The sequence below is a fragment of the Engraulis encrasicolus genome, unplaced genomic scaffold, assembly GCF_034702125.1.
Source record: "Engraulis encrasicolus isolate BLACKSEA-1 unplaced genomic scaffold, IST_EnEncr_1.0 scaffold_35_np1212, whole genome shotgun sequence".
NCBI lineage: Eukaryota > Metazoa > Chordata > Actinopteri > Clupeiformes > Engraulidae > Engraulis > Engraulis encrasicolus.
This window is the reverse complement of record NW_026945654.1, coordinates 822,475-834,974: the sequence shown is the minus strand read 5'-3', so window position 1 is coordinate 834,974 and position 12,500 is coordinate 822,475. Positions and strand designations below refer to the sequence as shown.

General features: G+C 42.6%; 1 protein-coding gene across 1 annotated transcript in view; it reads left to right on the top strand.

Annotated features, from left to right (window-relative positions):
- Positions 1-3,328: 3,328 nt before the first annotated feature.
- vsx2 (visual system homeobox 2) overlaps positions 3,329-12,500 on the top strand; it is an 18,690-nt gene continuing 9,518 nt past the window's right edge. Inside the window, exons 1-3 of the mRNA XM_063193342.1 lie at positions 3,329-3,797; positions 7,767-7,854; positions 10,026-10,149. Of these exons, the coding sequence (XP_063049412.1) occupies positions 3,329-3,797; positions 7,767-7,854; positions 10,026-10,149 (681 nt within the window). The remainder of the gene's footprint in view (positions 3,798-7,766; positions 7,855-10,025; positions 10,150-12,500) is intronic.

Here is a 12,500-nt window from a genome sequence, read left to right as displayed (position 1 = left end):
CACATTATAGAGCTACTGAGCGGGATACATTGTGATGTTTCAGAGAGCTGATCAGTTGATTGCTCCATTTCAGTTCCTCTCCTCTCCTCTCCTCTCCTCTCCTCTCCTCTCCTCTCCTCTCCTCTCCTCTATCCCCCTCTCCTCTATCCCCCTCTCCTCTCCTCTATCCCCCTCTCCTCTATCCCCCTCTCCTCTATCCCCCTCTCCTCTCCTCTCCTCTCCTCTCCTCTCCTCTCTCTCTCCTCTCCTCTCCTCTCCTCTCCTCTCCTCTCCCTCCTCTCCTCTATCCTCCTCTCTCTCTCCTCTCCTCTCCTCTCCTTCTCCTCTCCTCTCCTCTCCTCTCCTCTCCTCTCCTCTCTTCTTCTCTCCTCTCCTCTCCTGTCATCTTCTCTCACCTCTCCTCTCCTCTCCTCCTCTCCTCTCCTCTCCTCTCTCCTCTCCTCCTCTCTCCTCTTCTCTCCTCTTCTCTCCTCTCCTGTCCTCTCCTCTATCCCCCTCTCTCCCCTCTCCTCTCCTCTCCTCCCCTCTCCTCTCCTCTCCTCTCCTCTTCCTCCTCCCTCTCCTCATTTCCTCTCCTCTCCTCCTCTACTCTCCTCCCATTCTCTCTTCTCCTCTCCTCTCTCCTCTCCTCTCTCCTCTCCTCTCCTCTCCTCTCCTTTCCTTTCCTCTCCTCTCCTCTCCTCTATCCCCCTCTCTTATCCTCTCCTCCCCTCTCCTCCTCTCCTCTCCTCTCCTCTATCCCCCTCTCCACTATCCCCCTCTCCTCTCCTCTCCTCTCCTCTCCTCTCCTCTCCTCTCCTCTCCTCTATCCCCCTCACCACTATCCCCCTCTCCTCTCCTCTATCCCCCTCTCCTCTATCCCCTCTCCTCTCCTCTCCTCTCCTCTCCTCTATCCCCCTCTCCTCTATCCCCCTCTCTTCTCCTCCCCTCCTCTCCTCTCCTCATTGTTGCTCTCCTCCTCTCCTCTCCTCCTCTCCTCTCCTCCCCTCTCATCTATCCCCCTCTCCTCTCCTCTCCTCTATCCCCCTCTCCTCTATCCCCCTCTCCTCTCCTCTCCTCTCCTCTATTCCCCTCTCCTCTATCCCCCTTTCCTCTCCTCTCCTCTCCTCTCCTCTCCTCTATCCCCCTCTCCTCTATCCCCCTCTCCTCTCCTCTCCTCTCCTCTCCTCTATCCCCCTCTCCTCTCCTCTCCTCTCCTCTCCTCTCCTCTCTTCTCCTCCTCTCTCCTCTCCTCTCCTCCTCTCCTCTCCTCTCCTCTCCTCTATCCCCTCTCCTCTCCTCTCCTCTCCTCTATCCCCCTCTCCTCTATCCCCCTCTCCTCTCCTCTCCTCTATTCCTCTCCTGCTGTCCTGTCCTGTCCTCCGTGTCCCTGCTTTCCCTGTTCGTCTGTTGAGGCTTTAGTTTTCGGCTGCATGAGCTGAAGGTTTAATCTTTTATGTGGCGTTTGGAGATTATTATTCTACACACATGCGCACACGGCCCAGCTGTCATCTCGGGAAGATATCACACGTAAACAGGAAATAGATAGAAATAGATTTTCTTTTTCTTTCTTTGTTCCGTTCTTTTTTTTTAATTAATAAAACATATTATTTTATTTATATTATGTATTTGTTAATAAAAAAGGAGTGCGATCTATTAGTCCCTATGTTGCTTGAGTGAAGCGATCTATTTCTCTACTTGTTTGATTACTATCGGAGACGCGGCAACAGGGCCCAGCTGTCATCTCGTGCATTCAAAGACATGGCTTCCCCCCCGCGCGTCATGTGGCGGCGGTGTGGCGCGTGGCCTCATCTGGAACACCTGCCCGGTAGCCTACCCGGCCCGCCCTCCCGTAGTGATCTCGAGATCTTTAGGGGAGACAAGAGGACGCACGAGCCGTGATGATGTGACGGGGACAGTGCGGCTGGCTATCGAATAATAGTATCTCATATAAAGGAACACAATAACCAAATAAACACTCAGTCAAGCAAAATAGGGGAATAGATGCACTCGGGTTATTGCTTCTTTATTTTTATTTTATTTTTTATTCATGCATCACATTGTTACCCTGCGATGTATGAATAAAAAAGAAAAGAAAAAAAATATTACCTACCCTAATTGACCGAGTGTGTTCCCCATAACGAATAAACTGTCACCATTGTGGAACGAAAAAAAAAATCTAACCTTACTTAGGCATCGGCACTTGTTGTTCTGTATATTTCCTGTGCATTTTGTTGCTACTAGTGATGTTTGCTATGATTATGTCCTCGATTGTAATTTGGTTAAAAGAAAAAGCGTCTGTCAAATGTAATGTAATATCATGTAATGTCATGTCATGTAATGCAATGTGATATACCAACCGCTTCAGCACCGACTTCATTGCGCACATACATAGCCTAATTCACGTAGCCTCCAATAGACTAATTCCCATAGCCTAATTCCTTTATCCCAAACGCCTCATAGTTATAAATGGGCGGACCTGCTAACGATTATTTCTGTAGAGCAGCAGGCGTATTATTCGATCGCAAATAACAAGAACACGCACAAAGAAAAGATGGCGAATATATAGCCCACATTTCCGAATAGTAGCTGATACAAAATATTTACAAATACAACTGACATTGAACCTGTGGCTGCTCAGTTGCGGAAAATAATTTTCGTTCTGGCACGTCTTTGTTTAAAAAAAAAAGAATAATAAAAATAATAAAAAGAAGGGAAAAAAAACAAACATTTAACCCCATGTCGCTACTCGATTATATTTTTCCCCTTCCAGCCGATACATCCCATAATAAAGGAGAGAGACGGGACACCTCTAAAGGAGAGAGACGGGAGACCTCAACTGGACTCAACTCCGTATGATCTCCGTTTGCGTTTTCATCTCCGGTTGGCGCGAGCGGGGGGTGATAATCGGTCAAATTTGGGTTCGCGGCGCATCAGCTCTCTCATCTTTAGAATAAATGCATTCATGTCTCGTCGTGGTGAATAATGCATGAGGTGAGGACGGCGCGCGCTGGGCTCGGCCTCGGCCCGGCTGGCTGCGTGCGTGTGTCTGCGTGAGCGAGCTCCTCTGGAATTCCTGCTCTGCATCCTGGCCCGCTGATTGGCTGCTGAGTTTGGAGCCTTGTTGGGATGGACCTGTTGGATAAAAAGGCTGAGACTAGAGAGACTCGCGCACTGTGAATTGTGGTGCACACACACACATACACACGAGGGAACGAAACAAAACGCCGTGTCGTGTGTGTATGCGTGTGTATTGTGTATTGTGTATCGTGTGTGTGTACTTCTGAAGACAAGAAAAGACAAGAAAAGAAAAGGGAATATCCCCCCTCAGAGAGAGACGCTCTCAGCGATGACGGGGAAGGAAGGGGCCGTCTCCGTGTTAACGGAAACTTTAAATAAACCCAACAAGCCTCCGCCGCCGCCATCGCCGGGTGACATGGGAAGAGACAACGGGCTGCAGCTGCTGAAGACGCCCGCCACACAGCCGCGCTGCACCGGCTTCGGCATCCAGGAAATCTTGGGTCTCAACAAGGAGCCCTCCTCCCTCACCACCAACCCCCGGAGCCCGCTGGAGTCTCTGCCGGCCGGGGCGCACCTGCTGGCGGCCAGGTCTGTGCTGGGCCCCGCTGGCCTGGGAGTGGGAGTGGGAGTGAGCATGGGGTTGCTCGGGGGCCCCGGGGGTATCCACTCGTCCTTCTACAGCCAACCCGCTTTCCTCGAGGTGCTCTCGGACGCGCAGAGCGTGCACACGCACCTACACCAGCCCCTTAACCGGACCGTTAACGGACAGCTGGACTGCAGCCAGTCCGCGAGCTCAGGTAAGGTACTGCCCAGTGCCCACCTACGGGGGGATGCATACGCATGCATGACATTCACAGACTGAAATGGTTATAGCACTGACCTTAAGATCAGAGGGTTGCAGGTTCAAATCCTACCAGCACCTTCCTCCATGGCTCAAATGCACTTGAGCAAAGGCACCTAACTAAACCCCACACTGCTCCAGGGACTGTAACCAATACCCTGTAAGTCGCTTTGGATAAATGCGTCAGCAAAGTGTAATATAATGTAGCCTATGACACAAACACACACACACACACACACACACACACACACACACACACACACACACACACACACACACACACACACACACACACACACACCTTACAGAGAGAATCTCCTCTTTTCCTGCGAGCACCCCCTCACCACAGATTCCGACCCTAACAAGTGTGTGTGCGCCATAGTGTTTGGCCTATTTCACATGAAACATTTAAATTCAGACCTAACCCAATTTAATTCAGAACGGAACTTCATTCCTCTTTGAAAACATCACGAAAACACTTCACAAATTCGGAATTAATCGAAAGTGCAATGTAAACTTGACGGCATTATTTAACTGTCTCTGAATTAATTAATCATGTCTAAGCTAAACGCGGCCAATCAGTTTGACTCTTGACCGTCCGGGTGAAGTGGACATCTGTCGCTCCAAATTACTCCACTCTAGAGATGAGAGAATGCTGATATTTGCAGAGGATAGCTCATCAATCCACAACACACACACACACACACACACAGACACACACACACACACACACACACACACACACACACACATGAAGCCCACACAAAACTGCCCTGTGTGTAAACAAGGCTGTTTTAGAAAATAACTATTTAGGCTACTACATACAACATTGTTTTATTTATTCATTTTAATTTCTCCTTTATTTTACAAGGGTAGTCATAGTCACAACGATGCAGTTTTTGTCTTATACAAGTCATCCCTTGCCAGAAAGCAGTAAAAAAAACTAAAAAACAAGCGCACTAACATGGGACTCACATTCCTACGAGAACATTGTAGCTAGCCTATAGCCATGTAACGGTGTGATGGAATGAAGTCAAATTGTAGCGCCATTTTTGGTGTTGGTTGTTATGGTCCCTTCTGTTCCGAAAGACAGAAATGCTGTTTGCCTCGTCTAAATAGCCTACAGTCAAATAGAAACGGAAATGGATGTAACAGGTTACAAACCGTACCACCAGGCATCACTCTTTACTCAGATGGGAATGAGGTTTGATGGTTGTGTCGCCAGATTCTGAATGTCTGGTGTGTGTCAGTGGTGTAGTCTAACGCAGGGACTTCAGTATACCCACTTAAAATTGATTTATCCATTATTTAGAATAGCACAACTATATACAGTATACACCCACCTTAGAAAATGCTAAAATATACAGTATACCCACCACAAAAAAAGTAGACTAGGTGTGTGTGTGTGTGTGTGTGTGTGTGTGTGTGTGTGTGTTTTGCTCGACTCAGAGGACGTGAAAATCTGAGACACTAAATGCCTGATCTGGCCCGGACCCGTTGCAGACTTTCTCCGGAGTCGGCATGTTGTGTGGGTGTGTTCACTCTACGTAACCCATGTGCTAATGTATGATAGGCCTACTTTAAAAATAAAATTGTTTTTGAAAGCGAACTGACCCTACTTGCCATCTGTTGACTACTTATTGTTCTGTATGTTAGTCTCAACAGGGGTGCCGGCAGGGCCGGTTATAAGCATAGGCCGGCTAGGCGGTCGCCTAGAGCGCCATGTGAAGAAGGAGCGCCGAAATGGCGCTCTCCGATGCGTAATTTTGCGATATGATTTTTTTTTTATGAAGTCGCAATCAACAAAGCTGGCGAAAGCGCTCCTCACGGCAAAGCGCCCCTCAGCCAATAGTAATATCGCTTCCAACTGTCTCTGGGAAGTCTGTGAACCAATAAACAGACAGTTCTGAGAAAGGGGGCGGGACGAGTGACACCGTGCGATCTATTTTGAATTTGGAGACTCACTCGAGAGACAGAGAGGGCAAGCGCAAACAGCAGTACTCTGCTGGATGGAGAATTGTTATGTTCTCATTAAAGCACTCATTGCATGATGCAGGAGTTGCAGAGGGTGTTTTGGAACTATGTGATTTAATCAGCAACCGTTTGTGATTATGGAAAGCCTAATAGTTATGAGGTTACTATTTGGAATTAGAGAGTAAAAGAGCTTTGTTTTTGATCTGAGAAATCGCTAGTTAGCATGCTAACATTAGCCAAGAATGCCAAGCAATGAAATCCAGTAAAGTAGCTGTTAGTAGCCTACTCACTACTCACTAACATCCACCTGATAATACTTGCTTAGGTTGACAAGCAATGTAAAGTAAGACTGGTGCAATGTTTAAAACAATTTTAGCTGCCATATCTCCTTCCATCCACATGAATTACCTGCTTGTTGTAAGCTTAAAAAAACATTGTTTCCAGACCAGAATGATATAGCCTACATGAATCATGTGAGAGAACCATGCACAGCATGTTTTCATGCTGAGTGATGTAGTATTGCAGACAAGTGAGGCTATTTACTATATTTTGTATATTATGAAATTCAATAGCGTGACAGCTCTTCTCCCTTTCTCTCACCCTGTCCCTCCAGTTCAAACACATAGACTGCCCCCTTCTCATTCTCCTACTCACAAATGCACCACTATTTCCAGTCCAGAAATGAAATTGGTTTGGAATCATAGACAGCACAAATATGTAGCTTATTAAAATTGTTATGCTGCCATGCTTTGTGATGCTGTAGGTAGTGTAGATAGGCTATCAATGCAGACCTCCTTGGTAGGCCTATTGTCTACACATGCATTTTACATGCAAATGTACTGTATCACTCTCCTGGCATTTCAATTTCATATTACAATTCAAACACATTGATAACCTCCCTCTCATCTGGGGTTGGGGGCCCCATTCCAATCACATCCAACACACCACACAGTGAAGCTACTTTCATGCGACTCAATCTGAGGTGTTGGTCGCCTGTCAAAAAGAACCAGAAATCCATTTGATGCAAAACGGTGATTGTTCTTGATGCTATTTAGTTAAGCTTACTACGGATGAGCAATGTCTACGTCCATACTGTCTATGTCCATGTATGAGTACTGTCTATGTCTATACTGTCTATGTCCTTACCTAGATTAGTCTATGTCTGCATGGGAGAGCAAGAAACGCAATTTCAAATTCTTTGTATGACCAGTGCATGTAAAGAAATTGACAATAAACTTGACTTGACTTGACTTGACTTGACTTGACTTGACTTGACTTGACTTGACTTGACTTGGATATTACTCTTGTGTTCTGTAAGGTATAAGAAAGAGGTTTTTTTTTCTTTCAAAGGTAAGGCGGGGGGGAGAGGGGGGGGGCGCCAGAACTCAAACTCGCCTAGGGCACCAAATAAGCCAGAACCGGCCCTGGGTGCCGGGGCTGTTAAATAAAATTATGTAGGCCTAATATGATACACATTTGTCTAAATTGATAACTTAGTTAATGCTAGTCAGTGGAATCGTTCATCTGCCATTTACGCACAATAAAGTAAATATAGGTCGCCCCAGTCAGCTGCAACCTCAAACGAAGGTCGTGTGACGTCTCCAAATATGTTACTTTTCTAAGCTTGTGTGTTACGGCTTGTTGGTTTGGGGTGCCTTGAAATTTTTCATGAATTGAAAGGGTGCCATGCCTTAAAAAAGGTTGAGAAACACTGTGTTATAGACTACAATGTGCGCGGTGTATCTGCAGTTGCTGTAGCCGCTGTGATTAGGCAATAACCTCGACTGCAAGTGGCTTTGGATAAAAACGTGCGCCTAATGTAATGTAATGAAGGATAAAGGTAATATAGGCTAATACATGATGAACTGTAATGTAATAATAGTTTGTGTTTAGTGTGTGTAATAATAATGTAATGATGTAAAAATAATATTAATGTGCTCCGTTTCGCCAGATTCCGAGGATGTGTCCTCGAGCGAGAAGAGGATGTCCAAGTCGTCACTGGGTCACCAGAGCAAGAAACGGAAGAAGAGGCGACACAGGTATGAGGACACGCGACAGCACTGATTCTCAAACTGTGGGCCACGCCCCCCGGGGGTGGGGGTGGGGGGGGGGTGGTTGTAGGTATTCCGAATGGGCCTCGACATCATTTTCTGAGATCGAAATAATCATGTCTGTATTGCTGTTGACAATTATTTGAGTTGAAATGTTTATTTGGAGAGAGGTGGGCCCCGAACCGTTATGAGAATTTCAAGTGGGCCCCCAATTGGAACAGGTTGGGAACCCCTGCTCTTCAGTACTATAGAGGACACAGGTAGCCTAAAACCTACTGCACTATTATCAGGTCGGGTATAGATAGCCTACAACATCAGACGCTAAACAAGAGATATCATGGAGAGAGACAAATAAATAAATACATAAATACATAAATAAATAAAGGAATGGTTCATGTATACACGCGCGCGTGTGTGTGTTTGGGATGTAGGTTTGTAGCCTATACATAATAGATGTGTCGTATCTTAATATTCTCCCTACAGCTTCATAATAAAGATTTAGCTAAGAAAATATTTATCCTACATTGGACCCCAAGTTTTCCTTTATTTTCGACATTACGCACGAGTCCGTAATGCTTGAATACGTTATGCATTTTACATGGCTGTTAAACGACATAGTCGACCAAACTAAAATACGATATTTAGACATAATTATGAAATAAGCCTTATTAGCAAATATCTCATTTTTTCTCGTTTTCTGTTTCTATGCATTTTCTATTGTCCCCATTTTTACCCGTATTTATAATTAGCCTGCTAAATGTACAATATTGAACGGTTGTTTGTTTGGATAATTAGCCTTAACTAGAAGATTTCCAATTATCAAACCAAGGATTGTTGATTTTTTTTTAAACGTTAGGCCTATTCCTTTTTGCCACGTTTATATTTCTGTAGACCTAGTTATCCATGTTGCTCATCGAAAAGGCCAAACTAAAAGAACATCCTCTCACCTCTCCATGGCAGACGCAGCTTTTCTCTCTTTTGACAGTTTTACGCATGACTGCTTCTAACCATTTTGTTTCCAATTGTAAATCCTTCCGGGTCAATTTAAAACATATTACAATGTGGAATTTTGAAGCCTTTTCGCAATGATAATAACAACAACAACAATAATAATAATAATAACAATAATAATAAACAACAATAATAATAACAATGATAATAATTACCTAATAACAATATTATTAGGCCTACTATGTTGTTGAAACTGTTCACGTAAAATATAGGCCTATTATTATTATTGTTGTTGTTGTTATTATTATTATTATTATTATTATTATTATTATTATTATTATTATTATTATGTAATTAAAAGCGAGACCTAGCCTACCTGCGCTCCACCTCTTTTTTGTATTAATTAGCTATTACTACCGTTTTAATTAGCTGTTTTTTTATTAGTTGTCTTAATTAGCTGAGCTGCACAGTTTTTTTTAACCCATTCTTAATTAGCCAGAGTTTTAACCAATTATTAATTAGCTGTAGGTAACTTTTTTCAAAAAAAAAAAAAAATCACTGCACGACCTAGGCCATATTGAAGGATTTAATGTTTATCGTGTCGACTATTTTATAATCCTCCGCGATCCCACAAATGCACAGATACAGGCTACTCTAATGCAAAACAACAGATCTATAGGCCTATTGCACAACACATATGTGCTCTAATGCATAGAAAAGAGCATTATAATCGGCTCTAAAGATATGCACTCTGAAGACATCTGTAAGCTTTAAGCTCTTTATGCATCAGCATTTTAACATTCCACCACACGAAGGGAGTTCACTTGACTGTCCACGTCCAATAACATTGCGACACGTTGCTCTGATTTGAATGTTTTCAGCTTCAAATTGACCATCCGCTGCCAGCTCATATATGACATTGACAATTCTGGATTTTTTTTTAAATTATTGTTATTTTTCTGCCGAATGTCCTCGAATGCTACATCACCGAATTGATCAAATACCCAAATTGAATATTAGCCTAAACATTACTTAATATTCAATAATCATGACTAGTCTTGTCCTAGCTCATTGGCCCTACAGCCTGATCTCCAAATATATCGGTGGAATGTGTAAAGTGAGGGTGTGTTTGTGTTCTAGAACCTGTAAAGTGAGGGTGTGTTTGTGTTCTAGAACCATAGTAAAGTGAGGGTGTGTTTGTGTTCTAGAACCATCTTCACCTCGTACCAGCTGGAGGAGCTCGAGAAGGCGTTTAACGAGGCGCACTATCCCGACGTTTACGCGCGCGAGATGCTCGCCATGAAGACGGAGCTCCCGGAAGACAGAATACAGGTGAGTCGCCTGGGGCGCGCGCTGTGTGTGTGTGTGTGTGTGTGTGTGTGTGGAGCCTGGTGCCTTTAAAGATTTCACTCTACGACAAACGAATACATACCGAAGCATGTTGGCTGTAGCAGTATTTTTTAATTATTTAAAATTCAAACATGAACTAGCCTATACAATAAAGCGGTTTTATCTAAGAAGAATGCCTTGGCGTCCTGCCTTTTTTTTGTGTGGATATTTTCTACGTCTTGGCCAAAGAGCACCTTCAAACCACCACCAATTTTACCACTTGAACGCCGCAGCCCTTTTTATACATTCGTATGTGCTAATGCTTGTAATGTATTGTAAATAAACATAGAGGCCTATCCTATATTAACCTATACTGTGGGGCTAATATCATTATTGCAATTACGAAAAAGGCTAATTAAGACTCCGATCAAGATGTCCGGTAACACTCTTTGTTTCTCATTAATAGGAGACCAAACGAAAATGTGATTGTCCTGATTTCGACATGCAACAACAATCCTAAAATACAAGGGGAAAAAAACAACAACAATCCTAAAATCCAAGGGGAAAAAAAACAAAAATAAAAAAATAAATGAAAACAAAGTCATAGACAGACAAAGTGATTCCAATTCTGTGAACAGAAACGGCTCGCATGAACTATATCTACTTAGTTCTTACGTGATTTCTGTAGTCACTCATCATTTGACTGTATTGTCAAAAGGTTTAAAGGCGCACTGTGTAGGATTGTGGCCACAGTAGGTATTGCAACTATGCAGCTCATTGAAACGGTGCTGCCTACTGCCAAATTTGATCTTTTCATGAATATTTACTAACATAAATAAATAATAGACAATAAAAATACATAATACATAATAAACTGATAGACTATTATGACCAAAGTAATGTACGTTTTGCAGCTGAAAGGGTATATTTCTGCAAACTCAACATGGCGGACCATGGAGAAGATCCAGCTTTCCATGTATGAAAAGTGCAATTTTCTTAGTCATAATGAACACTTAAAATTTGTACAAGTAGCCTATGCATAAAAAAGGCAGCACGACGTCTGGAAATAAACTACTAAAAATATCACCCAGTGCACCTTTAACCCTCAAGCGACCGGCCTGTTTTTGCGACTAATCTGACCGAGCGGGGTCATTTATGACCCCAAGGAGTTTATATAGAAATACCACTATATAAATTATTTTTTGGGGTTCATTCAAATTTATTTACATCTTGCACATACTTGTCCCTCATCTAAAGCAAAAAAATGTGAATTTGAACATTTTATTGTTTTGCTAAAAAATAGTCAAACTTACATACGTATATGCTAAATATGATGTATACCCTCATTTGCATATGTAAACATCAAAATACAAAAAACATCCAATACATTTTTTTCTTCTCTCATCATCAGTAATCAACTGAGAAAGTTTCATGGTGAAATCTATCTTTTAATTGTTTTAGCCTATTCACTTGTAGTGGTCTCACCATAATAATACAGTATATTTATGCTAATTATGGAAATTGCTCAAAGTGAAACTTTGAGAAACCAAGCTAAATTCTATTCATTAGGCCCATAGATGACATTTCTGCAATAAAACTTTAGGGTACTCAACATTTCTGGGTTCATGAAATCACAAGATCAGAGAATATGGTAATTTACATAGACAAAACCATGTCTCAAACATATAACCTTATGCACACTCAAAATTTCTCTGAAACTTTTTCTGGACATTGTAGCTGTGAAAAGGTGTCTTCCACATATATTAGAGCAAAGAAATGATTCAACTGATGCTTCAGCCTTTGTATAGCCATAAAATAAGGAAAATTCTAAAAACGCCATTGATTTCTACACTGATGACTTGTTTCCTCCCTCTTTGTTCATCAGGATGACTTCCATTTCATATTCTCATCATGTGTCTAGGACCACTGTGCCATGATATCAACAAATATGGAGCAATAACAACAGAGGAAATGCTACCTGGGTGTCCTCTCAATATGCTTGGTTGGCTATCGCAGGGGTGCCCTATTTATTTATATAATATATTATATTTTAATACTATAAATGTTTATATTATGAATATTTTAGGTCTGCTGACCATGGCCTGCCCAAAGACACAAAATGCAAAAAACAGAGTTTGAAAATTACAACAACAATGGACATTATAATGTTGAGTATCTCATGGATCCTCTCGGGGTCATAAATGACCCCAGAGGTGTTTTGATTATAAATCCTACATAGATGGTCCAAATCTCACAAAAATCATTCACAACATGCACAACATATGTACTGACAAACTCCTAGAAGGACAAGTTTTTCTGATGAAAATTGCCGGAATGGTGTATGAAAATATGTG